This window comes from Aquila chrysaetos, chromosome 9 (genome assembly GCF_900496995.4).
Source record: "Aquila chrysaetos chrysaetos chromosome 9, bAquChr1.4, whole genome shotgun sequence".
NCBI classification, from domain to species: domain Eukaryota; kingdom Metazoa; phylum Chordata; class Aves; order Accipitriformes; family Accipitridae; genus Aquila; species Aquila chrysaetos.
In genome coordinates, this window is record NC_044012.1 from 24,421,999 (window position 1) to 24,449,239 (window position 27,241).

The following is a 27,241-nucleotide window of genomic DNA, read 5'->3' on the forward strand; positions in this document are numbered from 1 at the left end:
CCAGGGTGCGGGAGGGGAAACTGAGGCAGCAGGGATGGGGCTGGCTGGGTTGACAGGCACTGTCCCAGCCCCACGCTAGCTTGGGGATGGAGCCAGCTTGGCCCTGCTCGAGGCCACGGAGGGGAACTGTGGTAAGCACCTGCCAATCAACGCAATGGCGCTAATTAGCACTTGGCAAGACTCCCATCCTCGTTAATTAGCGATAACGAGGATTTATCTCCAGGCCAGATCCAGTGGAGTGAGGAAGGAGCTGCGTTCCCCGAGTCGGGCAGGAGCCTGGTGCCACACAGCCTGACGTGCCAGAGCCTGCGCCATCCTTCCAGCCCCAGATGGACGATGAGCTGCAGGCCTTAAAATGCTCCATTTTATTTAAAATAGCACTTGGAGAGGAAAAAGGCAGTGGGGGGACGAAGGGCAGTTGCATATAAAAATAAACCAGGGTGGCTGGAACCGTGGGTACCCCCAGCCACTCCAGTCCTGCTCTCTGGCTGCCCCCATGGAAGCCTGATCCCCTGGGGCTGTGTCTTGGACCCCAGGGCCATGGTTTCCCGGCAGGACCCAGTCACCAATGGGGACACCGGCTGCGGCGAGCAGCTCCCCTCCTGGCAAAAAGCCACAGTGCAAACGCAGCCTGAGACCCGTATCAAGATGAAGAGGCAAGACAGCATCCGGGGCGGGTTCCCCATCCCACCGCTTTTTGAGCGGCACCTTCCTTCATGTCGATGGTATTAGAAGAGTTTTTGCATTGAGTAGCGGCATCCACGGCTGGTCCCTCGCCTGGCTCTCGGGACATGGCTCTGCTCCGGGATGGAGCAGCCAGGGTGGCGTGGGCAGGCGTCAGCAGGAGCTAGTCTGGAGGTTGGCCTCATTGAGCAGCGAGGCGATGGAGGAGGGCCCGTAGGCGCTGTCGAACTCCTCGTCTGAGCTGAGCTGGTCATCTTGCAGGGACGAATCGGTTGCTGAGCGGGCAGCTTTGCGCCTGGAGATGGAGAACAGGGGTCAGCCCTCGCTGGGGCTGGGACCCCCCTCCAGCCTGGGGCTGGGACCCCATTCCAGCCCAGCATCCCCTACCAAGCCTCCTTCTCTAGTGCCTTGATGCGGTTCTGCAGCTGCTCGTTGAGCTCGTGCTGCTCCTCCAGCTCCCGCTGCACCTTCTTGCGGGCGCCCTCGAGCCGCTCGATCTCCTCCTCCGCCTCATCCACTTGACGCTTCAGGGCCTTCACCCGCAGGCTCAGCTGCAGGGAGATGGGGCAATTCCCATGGGATTAGGATGGCTGGTACAGGACAAGCGCCCAGGGGTCCCTTTGGTAGGTCCTGAAGCTGCTTGGCATCTCTGAGGGCTCCCATCCACCACCCACCTGGTCCTTCTGGTCGCTGACGTGCTGCCGCTCATCATCGATCTGTATAGTCAGCTCCTTCACCTTCCTCTCCAGCTTGCGGTTGGAGGACAGCAGGATGCTCTTCTCCCTATGGAAAGACAATAGGTCATGGGCAAGCTGGGCTGGCACCCGGCAAGGGCGAAGGCAGCCCCCGAGGCAGGGGTCTCCGTGGCCGGCACCTCTCCTCCGCCTGCAGCTTGTCCTGCAGCTCCTCCACCTGCACCTCCAGCTGCGAGACGTTGCTGCTGGGTTTCTGCAGCCCCTCCGAGCTGGCCAGGCGGCTCTTCAGCTCCTTGTTCTACAGGGAGAGAAAACCCCAAAGCCATCCCCGTCACCCCCTGCAGTGTTCCCAGCTGGAGTGGGAAAGGCTCAGAGCCTTGCTTATGTAAATCTCAGCAGTGAGTCAGGGCCCAGAAACCCTTTCCCAAGGAGGAGACATAACGAGCTGGGTTATATAATGGCAATTAGCTGTGCTGGCACCAGCCAGGGCATGAGGCGATACCAGGATGTGCCAGGGACCACCGGGTGCAAGAGCCCCTGCCGGCTCCATGACACTCATCATCCCCCAGCTCCCCAGTTTCTGCTCTTAAACACCCTCGTTGGCCAAAAAAATCCCCAAAAGCACCAGAAAAACCAGCTCCTCTCCCCGTCCCGCACAGCAGCGTCACCCCAGCCTCGTCAGCTGGGCAGCGGTAACAAAGGTGGCTGCCGCTGGGCCGGGCCCCGCGGCGTCAGCAGTAGGAATCCCGTGTTTTTCTTGGCAGCTGCAATTCCGCACTGGGAACAAGAACAGCTCGGGGAGCTTAGTTCCCATTGATCTGTCTCGTTAAGAGCCAGCTCAGGGTTAGGTAACGAAGAGTTTGGAGTGCAAGCCCGGGCAGGCTGGGGGAGAACTGCAAGGAAAGGGGGGATCCTGCAGGAATGCCACCCCACGGAGATGCCAGACGGCTCCAAGGATACTCCAGCCAGGGATGGGACCTGTCGAGGGTCATATCCAGAGCAGGGAGGAGTGGAGTGGGAGGGGGGTTTACAGCAGGAAAAGCTCCTTGGGAACATGGTCCCTCTCCCAGGGGTGCTCTAGCGAGGAGCGGGGCTGTACCAGGATGCTTTGCTCTGCATCCTTCACAGGACAAGTGGTCCAGCTGCCCTCCAGCTGCGCCCATGGCTGAGAGGTTGGATCCGGCCCCTCTGCAGCTCAGCCATACCTGCCTCTCCAGCGAGACCTTGTCACACTCCAGGTCCTGCCGGCTGGAGCGTTCCTGCAGCAGCTCTGCCCGCAGCTGGTCAATCTGGGGACAAGGACACAGTATGAGTTGGTTTTGCTGCGTCCTTCGCCGCTGCGTTTGCTCGGTGAGAGGTGAGGCCACCGCAAGTTCTTCCCATGACACCAGTGCCACAGAGCACGGGTGGACTCAGGGCACCCAACAGCCACACAGCGGCCATCCCACAGCACACAGCCGGTATCAGTAACACCAAAAAACCCCAACGAGAGGATTTTGGTTCCTTCCTAAATTAGTTACTGCCATTCTGGCAAGCAGCCCAGAGACGAGGGCTGCAATTTTCCACTGGAGGGTTTAAACTGGTTGGACTGGGATTCGGAGACCCGGCTGCGCTCCCAGATCTGCCCGGCACCGTCAGGCACGGCAGTGCAGCCATGCCGGGGGCAGGAATGGGTTTGATCCACCGATGGAGCAAAATTAGAACTACCACAAGGGCCTCTTTCAGGTTGACCGAGGTGAAATACGCAGCTTTGTGCATTATTTTAAAGCAAAGGAAATTGGAGTTTATATAAAAAATTGCTTGAATTTTATTCAAGCAGCCCCAAAAGCTAGTACAGCCACTTCCGAGCAGAACCCAGCTGTGGTTTCATGCACATTGCTGCTCTGCAGCTCCCATGCTTCAGAAACATCCAGGATTCACCGGAAAAGTTTCCCCAGGATGTGCCCATTTCTCGGATGGAAAAAATAGGAAAACAACCCATTTCACTGGCTCACCATAACCTGAGGTGGGAATTCCCTTTCCAAGCCCCAGCCTGGATGCTGGTGGGGCACGAGGCAGACAGGCTATAAGCGGAGAAGCTGCTAATCCCAGGATCCCAGCAAAACCCAGCACTGCTGGATCCCGGGAGGCTCGGCAGGCAGTTCCCGCCCGCTTGCAGAGCTCAAACATCAGCTCCGGCTTTGAAGGTAATAAACAGGTGGGTTAAGAGGGAGCGGAGAGCCTGGAGACTGGCGTAATTTAAGCCCCAACTTCCTGCACAAACACAAACCTCACCCTGTAATTTCAGGGGATTTTTTTTTTGTGCCAAGCTTGTATGATTTCCGTTTGTGCCCGAACCAGCTTTTCAGACTCCGTCATCTCGATTGTATTTAGAGTGACGGAGGGCTCCAGGCTGCTCGCTAACGACTCATTAATGGGGTTTTAACTCTGGTGACCAGTTGCACCTGAGGATCCAATTTATCCAGCGCTATTTTGCCAGAGCTGAGGGTGGCTCTGCCACTGCACCAGCTGGGTTCAGGGTGGCACCACTTGCCCTACCTGGTCTCTGCTCCGGTTGACCCTCTCCGACAGCAGCTCCACTGTGGTCCTCTCCTCATCCAGCTCCACCTCCAGGCGTTTGGACTTTTCCTGCAAGCAGATGGGACCAGAAGGGTCAGCATGGGCCTTGGGGTCCCCGCAGGCAGGGGGACAGGCAGCAGGAGGGGCTCAGGCCAGCCAAGGTTGGTGAGCTGGGATGCTGGAGGAAGGGAGTTTGCTCCGACAGCGCTTCCAACCCAGCAAAACCCAACCAGCCCGGGAGGCTCCGACACAGCCTGGGAGGCAGGAAAAGGGAGAAGCCTGGATATGAGACACAGCAGCTTGATGCTGTGCAGACCCCCGTGCACCCACCACCCCATCAGGGGACAGTAACCCGCAAAGCAACAGCCTGCGGCAAGCTAAGCCACGGGGCAGTGCCGGACAGAGCAGAAACAAAGTCAGCTGTGCTGGCAATTAGTAAATATTAATAGTAGCAATAGCACACCCCCCGCAGCGCTGCCAGGCTGCGTAACTCCTCTTTCCCAGCAGCTGTGGGACGGAGGATGGCTGGGTGAGCTCTGCCCCTTGCTGTTAGCACACAGCACTGCAGGAACGGGATGAGCGGTTTTGGGGCGCTGAGCAGCGCTCCCCACCTCCAGCGCCTTGACGTGCCGCGAGCGATCGTCCTGGGAGCGCTTCTTGGTCTCTATCTCCTGCTCGAGGTTGTGCAGCCTCTGGAGCAGCACCTCCTTATCCAGCAGCACGCTCTCCCGCTCTGCCTGGCTGTCCTGCAGTGCTTGCTTCAGCCGGGCAACCTGCAGCGTCAAGGGAAGAGGCATCCCCAAGTGAGACGTGTCCCCAGGCTCCCTATGGAGGGACTGAGAGGACTGCGCGGGGACCCACAACGTGCCAGCCCTTGCCCTACCTCGTCCTGCAGCCGTCCCACGTTGAACTGCATCTTCTCCACCTCGGCACCCCGATCCTTGGCTTGTTTCTGGGAGTCCGTGATCTCCTTCCGTGACTTCTCCTTGAACTCCTCCAGCTGTGACTTCAGCATGGCCAGCGAGCTATGCGACTCCTCCGTCATCTTCTCCAGCTGCGGCAGAGCAGGGACTGCTCAGGGGCTGGGGACCAGCCTATGCACCCTGTCCTGAGCTGATGGGACTCGAGGTGGGAGAAGATACCCGTGGGGATGGGGGGGACATTTCTGCTCCATGGGCTCAGGAGCATCATGGTGAGGGGTGCAAGCCCTGCCAGAGCAGCCTGGATGTCCCAAAGCTCTGAGGAGGCACCGGGCTCTTGCAGGAGCCGCTTGGGGAAGGGTAGGGGACAACACGGCCCTGGGACACCAGGGGAAGCTGATCCCTGGGGACAGCAAGGTTTTAGGGAGTCTCCTGGGACATCAGGGAAGGATCGATCCCAACTGGCTCTGCAGGGAAATGAGATCTGTACCCAAAGTCCCGGATCCCTCCCCTAACCCAGCGAGGTCATCATGGAGATCCCCATCCCGTGGCACAGAAAGTGGGTGTCATGGCACCAATGCCCCATGGGACAGGGGTCCTGGGGGTGCAAGCAGCCCCAGAGGCACCCGGGCACCCAACCTCTTTGTTCAGCTTCTCCGTGGTGCGGTCGAGCAGGCGCTTCTGCTCTTCCAGCTCACTCTTGGTGCGCTTGAGCTGCTCCTTCTGCCTCTGCTCATCCTGGTAGGACGTGCTCAGCTCCTGGTGCTCCTGTGTCAGCCGAGCCAGGCTCCGCTGTGCTTCCTCCAGGCGGGTCTCCAGCGACCGCTTGGCCATCAGCAGCTCCTGCTCCCGCTCCATGGCTTCGCCCAGTGACTCCTCCATCTGCCTGCGCTCTGCCTGCAAAGACGGGGCTCTTCAAACTCCTTGCCATGGCAGGAGAACAGCTCAGGGCAGCTCAGGAACAGCTGCAGCCCCAGTACCTCCAGTTTGGTGACCTTCTCCTTGAGCCGTGCCTGGGAGCCCTCCCAGTTCTCGCCCAAGCGCTCGTACTCCTTCAGCTGCGTCTCCATCCCAATGGCCTTCCTCCTCAGGTCATCGTTCTGCTCCTGTAGCTCCCGCAGGCTGGACTCCACCATCTTCCTCGCCTGCTCCGATGCCTCCCGCGCACTCTCCAGGGATGCCTTTGCCTGCAATGCAGCCACGGCATGGGGTGGACCCAGGGCCAGCCACTGACCCAGGAGTCTTGAAGGGCAGTTTGGGCTTGCATCCATTGGGAGGACCCCACAGCGGGTGGATCCAGGGCTGCAGGTTTGCTGCATCGCCCCACGGCTGCGAAATTTGGGGCTCACGGGAAGGTGCAAGGGCAGCCCACAGTGGGGATCGCTCTTCGGCTTGTGGCTGGGTCGGGGCAAACCCCTTCCCCTAGCACTCACCTTGGTGGCCTCGTCCCGCTCCTCCTGGAGCTGCTGCAGATCTCTGCGGTACCGCTCCAGCTCCCCGTTGTGGCTGGACGCTTCCTCCTGCATGGTGCCCTTCAGCACAGCCAGCTCCTGCTCCTGCTGCCGCAGCAGCTCCTCCTGACTCTGCTTCTCTGCCGTCAGCTCCCGCTGCGCCTCCCGCACCTGCCGCAGCTCCTGGGATGGAGGGGACGGGGGGTCAGGGACCCTTGGAGCTGGATGCAGTCCCCGGCGCTGCGTGCGCCTCCTCCCTTGTCACCCACCTTCCTGAGTGCCTCCAGCTCGCTGGGGTCCACTGCGCTGCTCCGTGCCTGGTCTGCCTCCTCCCGGGCGGCTGCGAAGCGCTCCCGCAGCTCCCGCAGCTCCTCCTCAAACTCCTCCCGCTCCAGCTTCAACTGCAGCAGCCTAGAGGGGGGCAGGATGAGGCCACCTAAATCCATCCCTGCATCCTTGTGTCCCACACCCCCGCTCCCAAGTCCCAGCATGCCTAGAGAACAGCACCCAGCTCGGCTATCACCTACCTCCCCACATGCCCAGGGGAGGAGAACCAGCCCCATCCCAGCTCCCGACCCATTTTAACGGTGTTTGGAGTAAAGATGCCAGATGGTCGCGAGTGGCTGGACCTCCATGAAAGCTGCTCGTGCCTCCAGCTCAGCCGCAGTGAGGGCACTTACTCCTGCTTGGTGTTGCGGAGCTCGTCCTTATTCTTCTGGAACATGTCCCGCCAGTGCCCCATCTCCTCTGTGCTCTCTTCCAGCTCCCGCTGCAGGTTCCTCACCACAGCATTGATCTTCTGCCTCTCCGACTCCAGGTTAGCCTGATCCTGGATCGCAGTGTGGAGTACTCAGCTGCAGAGCATCCTTGCAGGATGCTCCAACAATGCTGAGGTCCTGCTGCAGCTAATGCCCTCCCGAACCAACCCAGGGAACCCAGGCAGGGATCTGGGAAGACTCCACACCTCCGCAAATCGGCTCCACTAACCCCACAGCGTCTCCGCCCTGGGGCAGAGAGAGCCGGGGCAGACGGATGCTCTTGGGGCAGGACACAAACCCCATTTCCAGCTCAGGACCATTTAAAGGGGGAATTCAAGGACACGACTCCAAGCAGAGACCCTCCCCAGCTGCAGCCAGCAAGTCCCCATCCACTGGCTCTCCCCAGCAGCCCTCCTCATGGCCAGACCTGCGAGATGTCCTCCATGCTTCGCCGCAGCTGGTCCATGTCGCTCTGGTACTGCTGCCGGACACGGTCGAGCTCCTTATCATGGCTGGCCACCTCCTCCTTGAGGGCTCCCTTCAGCGCCGTCAGCTCCCGCTCCCGCAGCCGCAGCTGCTCCTCCTGACGCTGTTTGGAGCTAAGGGCCTCCTCCAGCTCCTCCCTGGTCTCCAGCAGTTCCTGGGTGAAGGGGACAGCCGGGCTCAGTGCCAGCGAAGCGACACAGGGTGATGCTCATGCCCCGGTGCAACCATCACCCTACCTTGTACAAAGCTTCACCATCCGGGGACGCACCAGAGCCCTTGTGCAGGCGGTCGAGCTCTCGGTGCATTGCCAGCAGCTGCTCCTCGCAGTCACCCAGACGGGTCTCCGCCTGCTCCTTGGCTGTTTTCACTTCGCTCAGCCTGGAGGGCAGCGCGGAGTCCTTCACAGCACAGGGCACGAGACCCCGGCCACATCTGCACCCCAAAGGGCCGGGGCTGCAGCCCCCACCCACAAGCATCTGCACTGGTGGGCAGCTCATCCCGGCGTGGCAAAGGGGACGGGGACAGCAGGGGTGACAGCCACCCACCCTGCACTCCCCCAGCCCTCCTTGCATTTCCAAACACCCCTGCCGCCCTCCCACCACCCTCTGTCCCTCCCCACCGGGGACACACAAATGTCCCCAGCCCTGGCGTGTTCAGCAGTGCGACTGCAGCTCTTACTCTTGCAAACTTCTCTGCAGCTCCTGGGTTTTCTTCTCCAGGGCCCCCCACAGACGCTGGCTCTCCCCTTCGGCCTCCCGCAGCCGGGCTTCCAGCGCCCGAGCAGAGCTGCTCCTCACCGGCTCCCTAGTCAGCTCCAGCTTCTGGCAGAGCTACAGGAGAAGCGGGGGAACACCAGTTACGTCCCCTCCTGGGGGCAGAGCAGCCAGTGATGCTCCCATCCCACCTCTCCAGCATCCCCCCGCCAGGTCTGTTGGGGATGGGAAGGACTTCTGCACCCCCAGCATCCCTGAGACACCCCAGAGGGGTGTAAATCAGACCAGGAGAAGATTTGGTCTTGCCTGGGCTCCCAAGCCCACGTAAAAAGGGGCTCACAGCAGGGACCCATTGTGCTTCCCCCCCTCCCAGGGATGTAAACTGTGACCCCGTGTCTCCGTAAGCCCCTCAACCTTCTGCTTGGCCTCACCTTGGTCTCCTCATTGAGCTTCTCCTGCAGCTCCTCCACCTTCCTGGCCAGCTCCCTGTGCTGGGGCTGGGAACATGCCGCATCCTTGGCAGGTGCCTGTAGAGACCCCCCCAAGCTCACTCAGTGGATTCAGGGTGCTGCAACCCCCCGGGGCCATGGCTCAGTCCCCAGCCACTGCCTTTCAGCTGCACGCTGCCGTGGTCCCATCCCTGGCATGCTGGGACATGGTGCCGGGAAGGTAGGACCCCCAGAGGGGGGCTTGGGGAGCAGTCTCCCCCCAAGCACCAGGATGGCCCCGACTCACCATCAGCTCCTGCATCTTCTCAAACAGCCGGGCAGCTTTCCTCTTCAGGGAGATTTCGCTCTCGCTGCTCCTGTGGGCATCAGAGCCAGGGGAAGCGTTTGGGGATGGGGGGGGTGGAGCAGGGGCATGGCTGAGCCCGGGGTGCAAGAACATCCCCAGTGCTTTGCCACTCGCTCCCCCAAAATCCTGAGCACCAGCTGGCTACAGGGGCATCCCCACTCCCAAACCAACCCACAGCATCCCAGCCGCAACCACTGGGACTTCTGGAAAGGGGCAGGGAGCGACAGGGGCACTCGGGGGGGCTTTTGGGGGGCTCACCCCTCCTTCAGGATGCTGTAGATGAGCTCCTTGGGGTGCTCAGTGCTGCTGGACTGGGCGACCTCCCGCTGGTCCCGCAGCAGGTCCGGGGTGGATTTGAGCTGCCGCAAGGGATAAAAAAAGCTCATCTCTGGCAAGGGCACGAGTCCCCCCACCAGCCCCCCAGGTCCCACTGCTCTGGAGGATGCCGGCGCTCGCCTTGGTGCCAGTGACCCCCTTGGTGACCCTTGTGATCCCAGCAGGATCCGGCCCCCTGGTACCTGCAGCTCTGCCCGGGCTTTGCTCTGCAGCCGCTCAGCCGCAGTCTCCTCCACGCACCGGTTTGCCCGCTGGCTCCTTGTCCCCCCGTCCTCCATCCCTCCAGCTCTGCTTGGGCGGCTCAGGCTGCCAGCGGGCACCGAGGACTGGGTGTGAATGGCACCGGCCTGGCGCTGTGCACTGCTCAGCTCCCTGGCATCCGGCACGTCGCGGTGGGGGACGCGGCTGTCCAGGCTCTGGGAGCGCTTCCTCTCCTCCGAGGCAATCCAGCCCCTCCTGGCCGCCCGCCCTCGCTGCTGCACCTTCCTGTCGAATTTGCTGATGAGTGAATCCACTGAGGAGAGGGGTTTGGTGTCCACGTCGCTGCCACCAGTGACCACCGCGGCCTCTGTGTCTGAGAAGGGGTCCTTGGCCATGACGCTTGAGCCAGAGGCTTTGCTCCGCTCCGGTGCGATGTTCAACATGCTGCTGCTTTTGCTGCCGGTCAGAGCCCCGTGCTGCCGGCTGCCGCTGGCCCGGGGAGCACCAGCGGCAAAGGGCTCGTCCGCGGCAGCACCAAGCAGATCCCCGTGGGACTGAGTCCTCCGCAGCTCCTCCCCGAGCAGCCGTTTGCCCTGCAGAGATTTGGGCTCATGCCGGGAGGTCACCGAGATGCCGCTCGTCTCCTCGTCGGAGGTGCTGTAGGATGAGCCACGCTTGGGCTGCCGTCCGGCATAGGGATTTTCCGGCAGGTCGGAGTCGGAGCTGACAGAGCCAGAGGGCCAGGGGCCGGTGGCAGGGTTTGGGTAGGAGCCCTCGCTCTTGATCTGCACCCCGAAGGAGTCGCCGCCCTTCTCGCCGCTGTTGAGGACGACGAAGGGCTGCCCGGCGATGCCCTGCACCCGCACCGCCACCCCATAGGAGCTAGGCTTGCCCCGTGCCTTGGGGGGTCTCCGGGGCTCCTGCAGGTCATTGATGAAGCGGATCTGGACGCCATAGTCCACGGGGCTCTGCTTCTCCGCCATCGCTGTGCTCACCGGCCACTCCATCCCCGGAGCTCAGCACCGCAGTCCTGGGCAGGGGAGAAAGGGAGCAGAGTCACCCTCAGATCAGAGTCAGTGCTCGGCGAGGGTCCGGCAGCGCTTTCCCATGAGGACAGGTGCCAGCGGACACCTGGTGCCAGCGCTGCAGCGTCCCCAGGACAGGACGGGGACAAGGCTTGCTGTGCCGGCATTGGCATCGCCCGGCTGCTCCCGGGAGGACGCTGGGGAGGGCAGGGAGAGCAAAACCCCCCACCACGCACACAGCATCGGCGGCCAGACCCTCACCATGTCTCCTGCCGCTCGCCCTTGGTGGCAGGACCCCAGGGATGCAGAGAGGAGGCAGAGATCCCAGCTCTGCTCCTGCTGCCTCTCAGGTGCCTGCGGAACGCTGCAGCCTTGCTGCAGCCGGAGCTCCAGCGTCCCTCAGCATCACTCCCAGCGCCCGCTGTCCCCGCGGCCAGGGCAGCTGCCCAGGTCCCGTGGGGAGGGGACAGATATGAGCAGTGACATATTGGGAACAGCATGATGTAACCCTCCCCCTTGGTCCTGGCGGCACCCAGGGTGATGCCGGCCGGCATGAGAGCGGCAGCAGCTGAGGACACAGAGGGAGATGAGCTCCCCTATAGGCACCTAGGGGGTTTAAGCGATGAAAAAGCCCCAAATCAGCCCGAGCCCCGCGGCATCGTGCTTCCCCCACCCCAAGCACCAGGAGCAGCAGCGGCTCCTTTCTCTGCTGTACATAAACTGGATGCTGGGAGCAGAGTGAGGTGCTGAGCACTCAGCTCTCACCTGCGTCCCCTGAAGGGTGTCCCAGGGGGACCCCGGGATGCAAGGGGACCCCGAGCCAGGCAGGGGGATGCTTAAACATATCACATACATGGAGAAAAACAAAAAAGCAAACCCCAAACCCCATGCTTTCAGCTCAGGTCTGGATATTGCCCCCAAAGCTGCCCCAGCCCAGAGCGGGGAGCCGGCAGGGATGGAGCACGAATGCAGATGGAGCAGCGGGATGGCCAGCACAGCTGGTCTCTCCCACGACCTCACATCAGCCCTGAGCCCACACGTCCTCCTGTGCCCGCCCCGGGAAAGAAGCCAGAGCCCAAGCCCTGCTGCCATGGGACCCAGCTTTCTGCAGAGATGGAAAGCACCAGAGGTGCCGGGCCTGGAGCAGCAGCATGGGCCGGAGGCAGCAGCGGGTGCAGCACAGACCCTGCCGGGCAGTGCCAGGAAGGACAAGTCATTTGCTTCCCCTGGCCCTGCCAGCTCCCCACCACTGCCGTCTGCTCCTGTCCCCCAGCCAAACTTGGCAGGGATGGCTCCTGCAGCTCTTCCATTTTGCCGGAGTCACAACAAGCCCTTTGGGTCTCCTGCATCCCTCCCCAGACCCAGCAGCAAGGGCAGCAACAAGGAGCTGCAGGCAGCAGCAGGCAAGAGACCAGCTATTTATTCCACAGGCAAAACAGCCCAGGAGCCGACACATGGGATGGGAGAAGAGCCCCTGAATCGTGAGCTCGTTATTCCTGCACGGTGTCCAGCTAACGAGATCAGCAACAGACACCAGCCTCTATAAATACACTCTCAGCCCAGCGCCCGCAGCAGGAGCCCCTAAAGCAAATCCCATCTGTCCTGTCCCTCCAGGCACCGCAGCATCCCCTCCAAGCCACAGGGACAGGGCGGGGGGTCTGGGAGGAGCAGGACAGCCACCAACCTGCAGCAGTGAACCAAGGAAAGGGAAGCAGCTTCGGCAGCAAATTCAGAATTTTCCACAGCTGCCAGTGTCCAAAGTACAGCTGGTGATGAGGCACAGCCTGGGCGGGGAGAGGGCTCGGCCCCCACCGCTATTAGGGTAGGAACCATGAGCCCTGGGTGCAGCACTTGCCTCGGGAAGACCTTTGGATGGGTGGCAGGGGGCAGCACAGCATCCTCCTGCAGCACTGCCAGTGTGGCAGGGACTCACTGAGCAAAGCCCCGTCTATGCCAGCATCACCGCAGCCAGTAAAGGATGCAGCTCTGCCCGACCGCCTGCCCCTGCCCTGGCACGATGGGAAGCAGGTGGTGAATAACCGCAGGGGTCGGATGCGGTTGGGGATGTCGCTGGGGTCAAACCCAGCTGGCACAGGACCGGACTGGGGAGAGGAGGATTTGCTCTTTCCAAGGGAGCACCAGCTTCAGATGCACGGCTTCGCTCCGAGTTTTGGGGGGCTCTGGAGGCATGAGCCGGGCATCTGGGGAGCTGGGAGGAAGCAGGTGAGCCAGGCCCGGCCAGCAGACTCCCAGGAATGCCTCCTTCCTCCTGGAAGGACTCCAGCTTGTAGATAAAGGGCTGGAGCTGGATCACATTCCTGTGTGGGAACGCAACACTGAGCCCCAGGCTGGAAACACAGCCCCAGGAGGGGATTTCACTGGAAACCGCAGGGAAGGAGCCTGGAAGCAGAAGGGATAGAGAATTGGGGCTAAAAATAGACTGGTTATTGTCCCCGGGGCGTGCGCCATACTCCAACACACCTTAACCCTGCCCCAGGTCAGGCTGGCAGCAACCACGGCACCAAGCAGTGGGGGTCCCGCACCCGGCCAAGGCAAGAGCAGAGCTGGCAGGAGCAGGCAGGCAGCAAACCAGCAGGAGAGGTCTCTTGCTGGCGGTCACGCACCTCCGGCATCACACTGCCGGCCGGCAGCGCCAGGGATGGCGGCCAGCCAGCTCCACTTGCCCAGATCGGTGGCACAATAAGCCCTTTGTGCCGATGATGTTAACCCAGAAAGTTGTTTTGCAATTTGCAGGCGGTGCTGGAAAAGGCTCCTACGCTGAGCAGGAGCTTGCCCTGGCTCTCCTGCTCTCTTCCAGAGCCAAAAACACCCAGGTGGGAAAGGTGATGGCTGCCAGGTCAGGCTGATCCTCCTCCATCAAGGTCAGCCAGGTAATCCGACCGCGGGCAGTTGCACACTGGGACCCCAGCGAGGAACTGGCCCCATTTTGCATTGAAGCCAGAGCCCATCTCTGAGCCACCTCGGTCTGAACCGAGCAGGTCGGCTCATGTGGCTGCTGCACCCCCTGAGCACGGGAAGCAAAAGCTGTCATATTATCCCAAATAGCACTTCGTGTCCAGACCAACATCACGGGGAAGGGGCCAGCAGAGATGCACAAACCCGGCATTTCTCCCCCATCACCTGTTTTTTGGCTCCTGGCACGGTTTAGTCTATTTCCACCCAGGGTTTCCCCAAAGCTCTGCCCTGCCTGCAGCACTGCTTGCTCAACCGTGTTTGTACGCAGCTCTGGTTTTGCTCAGGGCCAAAGTCCGAGGCTGATTTCAGGCGCAGGCAGCACAAGCTGTGCCTGCGCCCTGCCCGTCACTGGGCTAGCCCGCACTGACACCAGTGGAGACCGGCTATTCCTGCTCTCCTGCAAACTCCGAAACCCCGATAAATCCTCGGCTGAGCATGTGAGCCGTGCACTGCCAGCCGGGTCAGAGGAACCCGAAACCAGGGCACCTGCATCACACAACAGGGACGGGCTCATCATGATGCCTGCATGCCAGCATTGTTCCAGGGGCTGGAAGAGGGTTGTCCATGGGGGATAAGGGTCACCCCACCGGCAATGTCCCCTGGAGCTCCCACGGAAGCTGATAAAGACCGAATTCCTTTGCATCCCAGCCCAGCCACAGGCAGAGCCCTCTGGTTAATCATCAACCCAGAGACTGGAAAATCCCGTTCCCTGCCTCTCCCAGAGCCCCATTTTGGAAACTGAAAGCCCTGTCCCTCCTGCGGGACCCTGTGCTCCAACACCGTAGGATCAGACCCGTTGCCAAACTACGCTCTCTGGGTCAGATCCATTACCAAACCATGCTTTCCACCATCATGCCGAGGGCAGCGCTCCACTGCAGTGCCCCGAAACCACCAGCGTGGCACAACCCACACCGTAACATGTTTACTGCAACACCGATCAGATCGGTTTACCGGTTTCCAAGCAAGTTGTGCCTTTGAAACCAGAATTATTTTGATCCACATGCTCATGGCGATAAATATTTCCTGGGGGACACCGGCAGGGAGCGAGGAAGAGCCCCGGGGACATAACTTGGATCCACACAGGTCTCCAGTGCTGCAAGGCTCGGATGCTCTGGTTTCACCCCAAACTGGGGATCCCCGTCTCTCCCCGTATCGTTGCAAACCCCAGGGCCAGCTCAGGCAGCACAAACACGAGTGCACAGGCATCATGCTGACCACCGTGGGGACCGCAGAACCGCCGTCCCCAGGGCAGTGCCCTCGGAGGCCATGCTGCAGCTCCCACCCCTAAAAAGACAATGCTGAGGGGAGATGCTGCGAGTACTGCAGCCATGACACGGCAGGTGATGCTCCATCGGCAAACAAGGGGGCTCCCTTCGGCAAACGGCACCTTGTCTCCAGGGATGGAGATGGAAATCCAGCTCCACTCCAAACCAGCTCAACTGGTCGGGGTGGTGGGAGAGCAAAGCCAGCCCTGAGCAAGCCGCAAACACCCTCCCAAACAAAAGCTTGCAACAGCGGTCAGAGGATGGGGATGGGTTAGCGAGACCCGGTGCGTCGGGACCTCAAGATGCAAATAAGTCTTGAGGCAGCAAATAAGTCAGATGGCAGCAGGGATGACACCCAAGCCCTAGATTTTTCTTTCTTATTTAAACAGGCTGCTAAAAATACTGCCCCAGGAGCCTGGCGAAGTAGGGCAGCTCCCTGCATTAAAGCTTCAGGACTCTGGCCGGGCAGGGCCCTGGCTGCAGCAGCCACATTGCTTCCGCACCGGTGCGAAATTTCCCTTGAACCTGCCAGGTCCAAAAGACTTTTTCCTGGCTCCGGGATGGAACTCGCCCTCCTGTGACTCATGGCTCCGAGTGAGAAAAGGCAGGGGTTGATTATCTCCATGCTAATGAGGAGAAGCGGTGATGGCCACTGCCGCCCCTACAGAGGGCCCTATAGAGGGATGCTATTGGGTCTTTGTATGGGACTGCTCCTCAAAGGACAAGAGCACCTGCAGATACAACTTCCATAGGGAAATGCAGATCCCTTACGGAAGGGACAGTCCCCACAGATGGCAGGTAAAGGCAGTTCCCGTAGGGGCTACAGGGGACAGCAGGTCCCTGAGGGAGCAGAGCCAGGAGAATAGGGACAACCTAGGTCCCTCACCGGGGCAGCAGCCTGGGGCTCCCTATAGGATCTGCTATAGGGCAGGTCACACCCTGGGGAGAAGAACTCCTATGGGCACTACAATAGGGTGGAGCACATGCCAAGGACAAGGACCCCCACAGAGTCAGCCCCTACAAGATCTTCTATAGGGCAAGGATCCCCCCCTCCAAAGGAAAGCCCGTACAGGCCCAGCCCCTATAGGTTCCGCCATAGGGCAGGGCACAGCCCAGGAAGGACAGCCCCTATGGCCCCAGCCCCTATAGGCCCTGCCATAGGGCAGGGCACGGCTCAGGAAGGACAACACCTATAGACCCAGCCCCTATGGGTTCTGCCATGGGGCAGGACACCCTCCCGGGACAGCAGCCCCTACGGCCCCAGGCCCTATAGGCGCTGCCGTGGGGTCCTCCGCACTCACCGCCCGCCGCCGGCTCCACTCCCCGCCGCTGCCCACCGCAACCTGTTACCTTCGCCCAGGCCCCGCCCCCGGGGCCGCCCGTTGGACCGCGCCGCGCTCGGCCCCGCCCCGGGGCGGGGACAGACACTGATCTGCCACGCCCCTGACCACGCCCCCGGATAACGGGCCGCCTCGGGAGGGAGATCACGTGAGGCGGCCGATGCCGCCGGCGGAGTGCCGCCATCTTGGGGAGGGAGCTGCGTCCGGGTCAGCGGCGCCTTCGTGCTCCGGCACCGCCTCGCTCGCCCAGGGCACGGTGTGGCGGGGACGGTCCCAGGCCCTGCCGTCCCCCCGGCGCGGGGCCTCTGCGGCCGCCCCCGATCCTTAAGGGACAGCGGAGTGACCCCCGGGCCTGCAGCAGGGCGAGGGCGAGGCCCCCGGCACGGAGGGGCGATCCACAACCCACGCAAGAGAGTTCCGCCACACACACGATGGCGCCCGGCGCCTCCCTCTCCTCCTGGCTCCGGCCACGCCCAAGATGGCGCCGTGCTACCTCACCTAGGCCTACGGCGGCCGGGAGCGGCCGTTATTCCTCTGCGCCTGCGCAGCGCGGGTCGCACCGTGACTAAGATGGAGGTCGGGCGAGCGCGGGCGCCGCCGCCGTTCTGGGCCGGGGGCCCAGCCCCGGGGCAGACGTACGTTCCTGGCGGGCCTGGCCCTGCCGCCGGCGTCTTGCCCTTCACCCGGACGCTGTGAGTGCGGGGGGGGGGGGGGCGGCTGAGGGGAGCGGGGATGTGGGGGCATTGGGGATGGGGGACTGGGAGGGGGTGGGCCGAAGGGGGCTCTGGGGAGGTGGGAGGGAGCGGAGGGGCGGGGGAGGGGTTCTGGGATCTGGGATGGGGAGACTGGGGCGACTGGAGAAACTGGGGGGCTGGGAAGAGCCGTGCAGGGGGGCGGGGTGGGGGGAGATGGGGTTGGGGGAGCAGGGAGAGGGCTGGGAGGGAAGAAATGGGGCTGGGAGGGGAAACGGGGGGGTGGATTGAGGAGTAAGGAGCCGGGCGAGTCCGGGGCCTCCCTGGTGCCGGGTCAGCGCTGACATTTAGGTCTTCAGGAGCCCGATGGTGACAGGCACCTCGGTGCTGGGAGTGAAGTTCGACGGGGGGGTGATCATCGCTGCGGACATGATGGGCTCCTACGGCTCCCTCGCCCGCTTCCGCAGCATCTCCAGGCTCCTGAAGGTGAACGACACCACCATGCTGGGGGCATCCGGCGACTACGCCGACTTCCAGTACCTCAAGCAGATCATTGACCAGATGGTGTAAGTTCTCCTGTACCAGGCTGCTGGGCAAGCCCTGACCGTGCTGTGGTTTGTGCTGTGCTGCTCTCTCTTTCCAGTCCTCAAAGGACTGAAATGTAATTAAATGCATTCCCTGAGCAGGGATAAAACTGAGCTGGAATCCCCCTTGTCCTTTGACAATCACTTCAGTACAGGCATCTTCTCCAAATTCTCTGCTGAGCACCGTGGAGAACCGGTGTCAGTTATTCTTTGTGGCCTTTGGCTGATTGACCTCTTGTAAGGTTTTGTTTGAAAACAGCCTGTGGGGACTTTGCAGGGGGTGTACTCTGTCCTGCTGGGGGTGCAGCTAGAGGTGGGCTGCTGCTCTTTTAGCTGGGTGGTTTCCTGCTTTTCTTAATTGGGGGAAATTTCTACCTAAATTAGAATCGATGAGGAGCTGTTGGGAGATGGTCACAGTTACAGCCCAAAAGCCATTCATTCCTGGCTGACAAGAGTCATGTACAACCGGAGGTCCAAGATAAATCCGCTTTGGAACACTGTTGTCATCGGAGGCTACTACAATGGCGAGAGGTGAGCAAAGATGAGTGACGTGGAGTGCGTGATGGTTACTGCACATCCTTCCCCGGGGCTGCTTCTCATAGCATGGGATTCGGAGAGGTCTCTGGCTGGGTGCAGCCGCTCAAAAGCTGAGTCCCTCCTTGACACAGCCCTGCCTGTGCAGCTGCCATGCTCACAGGTCTGTCCCTTCAGCTTCCTAGGTTACGTGGACATGCTCGGTGTTGCCTACGAAGCCCCTACACTTGCCACGGGTTACGGAGCGTACCTAGCTCAGGTAGAGTATGCTCTTGCTCAGCTGCTAAAGTGACCTCAGCACTGGGTGAACTGAGCTTTCGAGCTATTGGATTTTATTTTTTTTTTTCCCCCAGCCATTAATGAGAGAAGTCTTGGAGAAGAAATCCAGCCTGACGAAGGAAGAGGCCCGTGACTTGATTGAGCGTTGCATGAAAATTTTGTATTACAGAGATGCTCGATCGTTCAACAGGGTAAGTGCCCCGCTCTGACGTGCCATGACTGGAGAGCTGGTGTGCCTGCTCTGCGCCTCAGGGTGATGTTCCAGTCTTCACCCCAGCTTGTCTTCTGTCCCTGATCTCGGGAATCCTTGCAGTAACTCACTGAGTTGGCAGGGGTGGGGTACGCTAAGAGGTCCTGTTAGCAAAGCTGTCCTCCATAGCCAGTCTCCACTTGTGTCCTGCAGCCTCAGAAGAGCTATTTGAGTGATGCTTATCTCTGGTGTTTTCTTAGATCTGATGATATTTCTCCCATCCCTACAGCTGTAGTATCCAGAGGCTGCAATCTTTTCGCTTTGAAGTGTTTCTGTCTACTACTATCAACTACCTTGACTTGCCTGCCAAGGAAAAAGTAAAATGTTACTGAATGCAAAGCCATGTTAAAACAAATGTGTTTAAAGGACAGCTGTTATTACTGACTCTTACTGATCAGAGCTTTCACAGGGCCCATCTTCAATTCAGGTATGGAATTCAGGCTTTACTGAGAACTTTCAATGTTTTCTCTCCTCAGTATGAAGTAGCTATTGCAACGGAGAAGGGTGTGGAGGTGGAGGGACCCCTGACCCTGGAAGCCAACTGGGACATAGCACACCTTGTCAGGTAATGCCTCACTTTGAGCTCTTGGTCTGTGAGTTGGCAGTCTGGCAAATCCTGAAGGCACAAAATAAAGTGGTTAATAAAGGCCGTGGGATGTGCGGCCGTTGTGGGATAACGTCCCTGCCGCATGCTTCAGTAGGAGTCTCCCTGAACCCCCGCTGCAACCGCAGTCTTTGCATTCCAGGAGGCAGCTTGGGCTCTGCTCTGCCTGGCCGCTCTCCCCTTTACGGCCAGGGCCTGAAGGCGTTAGTGCAAGTTCCTTCTGGAATGGGAAAGCTTTTTGTGGATGTACTGTCTGCTTTGCTGCCTTTGCACCTGCTCAGAACAAGTGTCGCTGACAGGCAGCACCTGATAAAAGCGAAAGTGTTGATTTTCTTAGTGAGATGCTGACTGCATCCAGGTTGTGTAGTATCCTGACCTTATCAAAATATCTTCTTGCAGTGGCTTTGAATGATCTCTTGAAGAGCTGCTCCAGGCTGTGGGGTCCACATTATCACCCTTTATATATGCTGTAAATCGGTTACTCCTTTTGAAGCTCTGATCTGACTTGTTTTGGAAGTGAAATAAACCTGTTAAGACAAGCCTGTGTGTTTGTGCTACAGTTGGGCTTGAGTTTGTGGGATGCTCCAGAAGCACCGACTTCAGGAAGTCTCCTGGTTTCAGACAGTGAAGGTCACCAACAGTTGCAAGTCCTTATTTTTGCTGGAGAAGGGCAGCAAGAAGAAAAATGGCTTTTGTTGTTTTCTTGGCTGGGGTGCTGGCAGGTACTGTCCTCCTCCCGTATCTGACCTGGCAGTCCCTTTATCAGGTGGGGATCAAGAGTGTGTGTGTGTGAGTGGGGTGAAGGTGCTCCCTAACTACCTCTCATTAGGGCCCATGGTCTCCTCTCTGCTGGAGGTGACCATGACAAGGATTGTTTTCACGTCTCCACTCTAGTAAAGGTTTGTGAGTTGCAGGTTTGTGTTGCTATACAAGACAGCTGAAGAGCAGTAGCTGGAATGTTTTACCTGTGGGATAACCAGGATTAGCACTAGTCTTGGCCAGTACGTGTTTACTAAATCTTAAGTTAAATATGCAAGTTACTTTAAGATTTGCCCTAACAAAAGAAAACCTGGAGTTACATCTTTGCTGACCGACAGCAGGATATCCTGGGATACATGGGGCTCCAAAAATCAAAGACAATGGCCCTGCAGGTCCCTGCAAGCAACTAGAGGAGCTGCATCTCCATCCAACCCCACGGGATACAGGCGGATAGTAACAAAATGGTGTTACATGTACTTCAGATAGGGCTGAACTGAGTATTTCTTAGCCTTATATGAAATAAATTCATAAATAATATTGAGTGGTATTTACTACTACCCGAGATAAACAACAGTAAAAATATTTATTCAGGAGAGTATTTTATTAATGATTTTTCAGACTTTTATTTAAAAAAAAAAAAAGAAAAATCTCACTGGGGAGAGTAGGTTGTTCCATTGAACCTACTGTATAGTTAAAGGGCAGAAATGTAAATTGGACAAAAGTCTGCCTCAAGTGTTAATGACATGTAAACACATTTAATTACTATCCCATCTCTGGGTTTCTTCAGGACATGCTAAACGACTCTGTGTCCCCTCACACGCAGAGAGGGAACTCAGCCTGCAACCCAGGCACAGCTGAGACATGGCACACAGCAGGCTCACTCTCGCATGGTGCAGAGGAATTCATGATGCACTTTATATTAAGCATTACGATATCACAAGAGTTAAATAGTTCTTCATAATAAAAACACATGTTTATAAATCCATTTCCCTGGTTTTATTAAATGTTCCACTTATGTACATTTTAAAGATGAACCATTTACAGGTCTGCACATGCTGCCTCCTGCTTTCCTTAGGTAATAGGGAAGGTTCACAAAACCTCTATGGAAACAGAAAGGTGCAGGTGCTTCTGAATTCTGTATGTCAAAATGCTTTCTGTTTATACCATAATACATACAATTAAAAAACCCTCAAACATGCAAATTGTAGAAAAATTGAAGCTGGCAGTGAAAAATAAAAACAAACGTCTTCTTTTTGTGCATGTCACAGTTTGTTTCATTAAGTCAGATTTCTAATTCTAAGGAACGTAGTGTCTGATGCCACTGGTTAAAGCAGGTTTATCAACTACTAGTAGTTAAAAGGTCAACGTTTTAATGGTCCGTACAGTTTTAACTCCCACCTACTGTACAGGAAGATCAAGACAGACTGGACTTTCCTCTTCCACTGTGTACCCTCTGTCAGTAATTCTTTGGAGCAAGGTGGGTGCCAGGTGGTTTCCTGGATGGAGGAGAGGAACCACCGCACCATGTCAGAAAGTCAATGGGAAAGCGAGAGGTTTAGGTCACCACTGCCCCTGACTCCCTGACTGCGGATCTCCGTTCAACCCCAGTTCAAAGTGTCATGGCTCCCAAGAAGCGTTGCTGGCACTGAACAGGCAAAATGCTTTCGCTTGTGTTTTTACCCCACGTCCAAATTCACAAGCAAAACAATTACTCTTCTTTAGGAAAAAAACAAAACAAAACAAAACAAAAAACCCCAAACCAAACCCAAATCTTAATGGCCAATTATAGAAGGTTCACACATTAGAGCAATAACTCATATCTAAATTTTCCACAGAAACCTAAATCTCTGGGTCAAGTGTTTAAAAAAAAAAAAAAAAAAAAAAATCTGTTAGACAACCAAAAAGATTTATATACTGGTTCATTAGCTACATATTTTTTTCCTTTCTTTAGAAATGGTCACATTGACAATGTATAATTCAAAACATTTCTGCACAATAAAAACAGAAAACTATGATACAGTGAGGTAAAGAAAACGCAAAAATATTCACCCACAATATATTTTCAGAAAATACCAACACAGTGATTTTTCTTTTAAAAAAGCACAAAACTTATAAATGAACAGCATAAATGGCTATTTATCTGAGTGATCGCCTACGAATTTCCTAAACCCACAAATCCACAGGGAAGTGTAATGGTCTCATCCAACATTTATTTAAAAAATAACCCTTTCTGGATCACGATTTGCAGATCAGTGCTCAGATTTCCATCAGATCCAAATCAGCATCTTCAAAGCCATAAAATGATTCAGTCTCACTCTCCCCTTCGAAGAGCTGATGGAGGATCTCTGGGTCTGCAGACTCCTCGGCCTGGGTCCGATCCTGGACCTCAGCCACCGCCTCCTCCTGCTGCTCCTCGTTCAGCTTCAGCTGCTCCTCCAGGGAGGCAATCAGCTCCTCCTGCATGTCGGCATTGCGTGTGGGTGAGTTGGCCGTGCCGTCCGGACCGGGCAGCACGCTGGCCACCAGGAAGGACTGCTGCACAAGTTCAGGAGAGTCACTAATGACCTCCAGGACCTCTGCCAGCCAGCATAACACCAGCTGGAGAAGAATGTCCGAGTCGCACGTGGAGTCCGCCATTTCCTTGGCTTGCTCTTTCCACTTTTTATGCAAGAAATTTTTCACAGTCCTTTTTATACAAACATCTAGAGGTTGGATTTTGGAGCTGCAGCCAGCAGGGACAACAGCCGGCAGAGTGCTAGACGCACTCAGCAAGGAAAGTACTTCTTCCGATAGGTGTGTTCGGTGACAATCCAGCACGAGCATGCCCTTGCTGTTCTGGCACTCCGTGTGCTTCTGCCACACTCTGGATGACCACAACTCCATGACTTCATCATCGCTGTATCCGTTCTCCTTCGCTTCCAACATGATAGATTCCGGCACATTGGCGGGCTGCTGTACATGACCCCTGTAGAAGACCAGTGTTGGGAGAACGCTTCCGTCAGCGAGGATTGTGAGGACAACATCACACCAGGGCTCCCCAGTTCCCACCGTCTGCAAAGCATTCTCCTTCCGGTCATCGCTGCTCAGCACCTCCACATCAAGGAAGAGAGAGATTTCATCGATGGCTGCAATCATGGAGAGAGGCAGGTCTTGAGTGTGGATTTGCCGCTGCACGAACTCGATGAAGCAACTGGCGTTGTCCTCTACATCTTTGGGGAGAGGGTGAGCCACTGCCCTTCGAGTATGCATGCTGAGGTTGTGCCGTAGCATGAACCTCACTGCCCACTCATAGGAGATCTTGAAGCCACCTTCGAGGGATCGGCCAATCTTGGTGGCTTTCTGGAAGAGGGTCTCCTCGTTCACAGGCAGCTGCTGCTCTCTCTGTGTGAGGACCCATTCTGCTAGTTTCTCTTCAGCCTCTAAGCTGAGGTACTTGCCCTCTGACAGCGATGCCAAGTTCTCTTCTTGGAAAGCTTGAAACCTTCGTAGCCAGCGCTTGATCCGCCTCTGAGGATTTCGGAAGTGCTCTGCAGCCTGTTCAGTGTTGCAGCACAAAGCAAACAGTACAACTCGCAGCTTTTTTACTGACAGCTGCTCCTTTTTGCTTGCAGGCTCAGGCTCCTTTGTTGGCTGCTCATTGTCTTGAGCATCAATATTTAAGCACTCTTCTTCCTGGCAGACCAGAGGTCTGTTGTAGGCTGTTGGTGCCAGTTCAGGCTCCAGGTCATCTTTTGCAGGTAACATAGACTTTGTTTTCACAGTAGCAGCTTTACTTGGGGAATAGGTAGGACATGTGTTCTTCATGCTTTTGTCCTGGGGCTGAATGTGCCTTGAAGGGAGAGAACACAGGACCTTCTTAACACTAAATAAATAAAGCTGTTGAGGGAAAACAAACAAATGGAAAAAAACCCCAAACCCAACCCCACAAACTGAAACAGATGATGGCAGATAAGAGTTTAGAAACAGTTTACCTGGAATGTGATATCCAAGTAGGCCCTGTTAAGAAAAACAAAACAACAAAAAACATTTGCAGCTTAGCAAACAAACACTAAGTCAGTGCAAGCAAACAAGTCCTCTTACAGAAAGGAGGATCAGTGTTCCTCTTGTCTCTAACTCCAAAGCATCCCACCCTGCTGCAGGAACAGTCAATACTCATCCAACCGTTCAAACCCCAGCCTCCTCCCATACCCAAGTACCACCACATCCAAGCCAACAAGTGGAAACTGCTCAACTGGGCAGAGCCACACTCATTAGCAATCGTTAAAGACAAACAGCAAAACTCCACGTCCATTTGAAATAACACGAGGAGTTTGGTTAGGAAAGCTCAGCTTTGGCCAGATCCCTGCAGGCAATGCCTGTAAGTTTTCCAAGTTGCAGTTATTCACCGCCAATGGCTGGAATGCTGCTCTGAGGCTTTATTCAAAACCCAGCATCAGCAGCTGCTTAAGGCCTCCCAGTGTCATGGAGGTACAATGATGTCTCCGAGGAACAGAGGAACTTGCTGAAGCCCTCGGCATTATCTCTCCCTGGGAAGATCTCATGAGAACAGCAGTGATACAGCTGAGCTCCAGGCAGAGCCGGCCTCACTTAAAGCTTAACTCTCCAATCTCCATAACAATGAAGATTCATTCAGGCAGTTACAGAAGGTCCCCAACATACATTTTATCACTTTATCAGAACTCAGGACTCCGTAAGTGCTCAGCCCAATGCTAAACAAAGATGTATTTGACCTGGAGTCTATGAACTTGTCCTGGTTTCAGCTGGGATAGAGTTAATTGTCTTCCAAGTAGCTGGTACAGTGCTATGTTTTTGAATTTGGTATGAGATGAATGTTGATAACACTGATGTTTTCAGTTGTTGCTAAGTAATGTTTAGTCTAAAGTCAAGGATTTTTCAGCTTCTCGTGCCCAGCCAGCAAGAAAGCTGGAGGGGTACAAGAAGTTGGTACAGGACACAGCCAGGGCAGCTGACCCCAACTGGCCAACGGGGTATTCCATACCATGTGACATCACATCTAGTATATAAACTGGGGGGAGTGGGGGTAGTGGGATCGCCGCTGAGGGACTAACTGGGTGTCGGTCAGCGGGTGGTGAGCAGTTGCATTGTGCATCACTTGCATATTCCAATCCTTTTGTTATTACTATTGTCATTTTATTAGTGTTACTATTATCATTATTAGTTTCTTTTTTTCCATTCTATTAAATTGTTCTTATCTCAACCCACGAATTTTACTTTTTTTTTTTTCTGATTCCCTCCCCCATCCCACTGGGTGGGGGGGGAAGTGAGTGAGCGGCTGCATGGTGCTTAGTTGCTGGCTGGGGTTAAACCATGACAGAACTGCATTAATTTTTTGTAACTTTTCTGCTCCTTTTCAAACACTTACCTCGGAAAATAATGTTACTAAACTCATGTGATGGATTGAAGACCAGATGTTCGGCCATTGCATCACCCTCAGATGTTACAAAGAGACAAGAGGAACAGGACAGCTTTACACCACTGGAAGGAAGCGGGGGGGGGGGGGGGGGGGGGGGGAAGAGAGAAGTGAGCTTAGCATCAGTATCAGATATGAAAATATGTACATCCCCTCACTAACAGTTAGGGAAAAACCATCACCCTCCAGTGCGTACAGGCAGTGTCCCCACCCTGAAACATTAAGTCCCACTGGAAGGCAGTGGGAATCTCACCATATTGCCCTTAATTCAACATATTTTGAATGCACATTAGATTCCCAGGTGATTAAAATAAGATGACAAGTTTTCCATTACCAGGCAGTATAGTTTTTAAACAAAGCCAAGTATTTTGGACTCTTCCGAGGAACATGGTTGCTGTAAGACAAAAGAATTTATTAAATGTCAGAATTATTCCAGGTACTTAAACAGCTATAAAACCATGCAAAATACAGCACATTTACAAAGACAGATGCAATCCTGGTTTTAGTAATATTTTGGCTGCCACTCTTGTGTTCAAGGAAACAAAAACTCTGTGTCTAGAGTAAAAAAAACCTGTACAGTAACATTTAAAAATGCCTGGATTTTGGAGTAAGTGTTCTGCCATCCTGTTCTGTGGTCTATCCATGGTCCTGTACAAACCACAGGCTTGTAGAAGCACAGAAATTTTTTTTTTTTTCCTTTTTAAAATTTTAAAATTATTAAATCTGAGAATTTTGTAAGAAATCCTAGGAGCACTGAAAAATGAGTTTTCTGCAGCAGCATGCAGTACACGTCATTAGCTACAATACTGATGGTTTGGAACAAATCTCAGCTCTTGCACTCAGTTTTCTCATCTCATTTGAAAGCCACCGCCCATGTCTGTGCTGATACAGAATACATGTCCAATGTCTTAGAAACCATTGCAGTGAACTGGAATTTTCCTTTCTTACAGTGCAGACAGACAGACATAGAAGTGCTACTGCATTCAGGCAGGAGGAATTTCTATTACAGCGTTCAAAGAATCACACATACTTGATCATGTGGTTGGCATAAGCTCTAGAGCAGCAAGTGCTGTAGCGACATAGCGAACAGTGCACGTAGGTGGGAAAGTGGTTTGGGAAGTCGGGGATTTCGAAGCTGCACTCCAGACAAGTCTGCCTCCCCAGGACACTCCTGAAGATAAGAGGGATATTTTCATTAGTGTCTGAACAGGTATCTTTGGAGTTATAATAATCATCAGGACAGAGAAGAATTTAATGACATGTAAACTTTCAGAAGTCTCCAGTCAAGCTAGTCTCATCTTGCACCCTAGCTTCCTAGGGTGCCTCGGTGCCAGGCTAAACACTTCCCACTTGCTGTAGTCAGGAATATACAATTTAAAAGTGGATAATAAATTTTTAAAAAAGAAAAAAAAAAAGTATTGAAGACAAGGCAGCAGGACACAGGGTGGGCAGAAAGCCCTTATGGTGATGAAATTCCACTGTTTCTATAAAAGCACCCAGCTAATTCTATATTTTGCAGTTTCACCTTAAGGGCTTTCATAACATGACTTAATTCTGGTTTTGTGGGAAGCTAGGCTCTCCTGGCATAAAGTTTCCTTGGCAAGTGGTAAGACAGAGCTGTCCAGTGCCGAGGACTGTATTACCCATCACTGTGGCATTAAAAAGCTAACTACATTTCCTTTGAAAATCTTTTTAAATTTGAAATTTAGCAAAACGTTCTGACATTTTTTTGACCGCTCTCTTCTGGACGTTCCTCTGGACAGGCGGGTACAGGAAGATGGGCTGGGGATCAGTAGAAGATGACAGCGGAGTGGTTTCCTGTCCAGTGCCCTGCGGCATGTCATTTGAAGATATTGGCACTGTCCGTGGCTGTCCTCTAGATGCCCTGATTGTAACCTGCAGAA

At 55.9% G+C, this 27,241-nt stretch overlaps 3 protein-coding genes across 20 annotated transcripts in view; 1 reads left to right on the forward strand and 2 right to left on the reverse strand.

Annotated features, from left to right (window-relative positions):
• Nucleotides 1–350: 350 nt before the first annotated feature.
• CGN (cingulin) lies at nt 351–16,292 on the reverse strand. Of its 3 annotated transcripts, none has more exons than XM_030024472.2 (21): nt 16,166–16,292; nt 9,580–10,628; nt 9,320–9,420; nt 9,002–9,071; nt 8,698–8,793; nt 8,232–8,383; nt 7,790–7,931; nt 7,495–7,707; nt 6,990–7,138; nt 6,579–6,720; nt 6,292–6,492; nt 5,839–6,045; nt 5,498–5,755; nt 4,822–4,992; nt 4,550–4,711; nt 3,918–4,007; nt 2,585–2,668; nt 1,559–1,677; nt 1,359–1,467; nt 1,072–1,235; nt 351–979 (listed from the first exon to the last, which is right to left on the reverse strand). In XM_030024472.2, exons 2-21 carry the CDS (start codon nt 10,603–10,605, stop codon nt 838–840), a joined length of 3,798 nt encoding a protein of 1,265 aa, XP_029880332.1. In that variant the 5' UTR covers nt 10,606–10,628; nt 16,166–16,292; the 3' UTR covers nt 351–837. The 3 variants fall into 3 exon arrangements, with proteins under 3 accessions (XP_029880332.1, XP_029880330.1, XP_029880331.1); XM_030024470.2 differs by having other exon boundaries at nt 9,320–9,423; XM_030024471.2 differs by lacking the exon at nt 16,166–16,292 and adding an exon at nt 10,885–11,061 and having other exon boundaries at nt 9,320–9,423.
• Nucleotides 16,293–16,740: 448 nt separating this feature from the next.
• PSMB4 (proteasome 20S subunit beta 4) lies at nt 16,741–19,686 on the forward strand. Its single transcript, XM_030024565.2, has 7 exons — nt 16,741–16,896; nt 17,256–17,462; nt 17,865–18,011; nt 18,192–18,273; nt 18,368–18,484; nt 19,020–19,108; nt 19,547–19,686. Exons 1-7 carry the CDS (start codon nt 16,775–16,777, stop codon nt 19,557–19,559), a joined length of 777 nt encoding a protein of 258 aa, XP_029880425.1. The 5' UTR covers nt 16,741–16,774; the 3' UTR covers nt 19,560–19,686.
• A 1,193-nt stretch (nt 19,687–20,879) lies between these two features.
• The window catches only part of POGZ (pogo transposable element derived with ZNF domain), a 39,460-nt gene continuing 33,098 nt past the window's right edge, over nt 20,880–27,241 (reverse strand). For all 16 annotated transcript variants that reach the window (XM_041126296.1, XM_041126291.1, XM_041126293.1 and 13 more), the window contains 6 exons: nt 27,061–27,233; nt 26,368–26,508; nt 25,672–25,731; nt 25,290–25,402; nt 23,878–23,902; nt 20,880–23,735 (listed from right to left, as the gene is read on the reverse strand). In XM_041126296.1, the coding sequence (XP_040982230.1) occupies nt 22,163–23,735; nt 23,878–23,902; nt 25,290–25,402; nt 25,672–25,731; nt 26,368–26,508; nt 27,061–27,233 (2,085 nt within the window). In that variant the 3' untranslated portion in view covers nt 20,880–22,162. The remainder of the gene's footprint in view (nt 23,736–23,877; nt 23,903–25,289; nt 25,403–25,671; nt 25,732–26,367; nt 26,509–27,060; nt 27,234–27,241) is intronic.

Bases quoted from the DNA above. Each gene is read 5' to 3' on its own strand.
- PSMB4 (XM_030024565.2), top strand. From the start codon at position 16,775: ATGGAGGTCGGGCGAGCGCGGGCGCCGCCGCCGTTCTGGGCCGGGGGC. The intron at 17,463-17,864 runs GTAAGTTCTCCT...TACCTAAATTAG, and splicing joins CAGATCATTGACCAGATGGT to AATCGATGAGGAGCTGTTGG. The intron at 18,274-18,367 runs GTAGAGTATGCT...TTTTTCCCCCAG, and splicing joins ACGGAGCGTACCTAGCTCAG to CCATTAATGAGAGAAGTCTT.
- CGN (XM_030024470.2), bottom strand. From the start codon at position 10,605: ATGGAGTGGCCGGTGAGCACAGCGATGGCGGAGAAGCAGAGCCCCGTG. The intron at 8,384-8,697 runs GTGAGGCCAAGC...CTTCTCCTGTAG, and splicing joins AGCTCAATGAGGAGACCAAG to CTCTGCCAGAAGCTGGAGCT. The intron at 4,712-4,821 runs GTAGGGCAAGGG...TTGACGCTGCAG, and splicing joins TGGGACGGCTGCAGGACGAG to GTTGCCCGGCTGAAGCAAGC.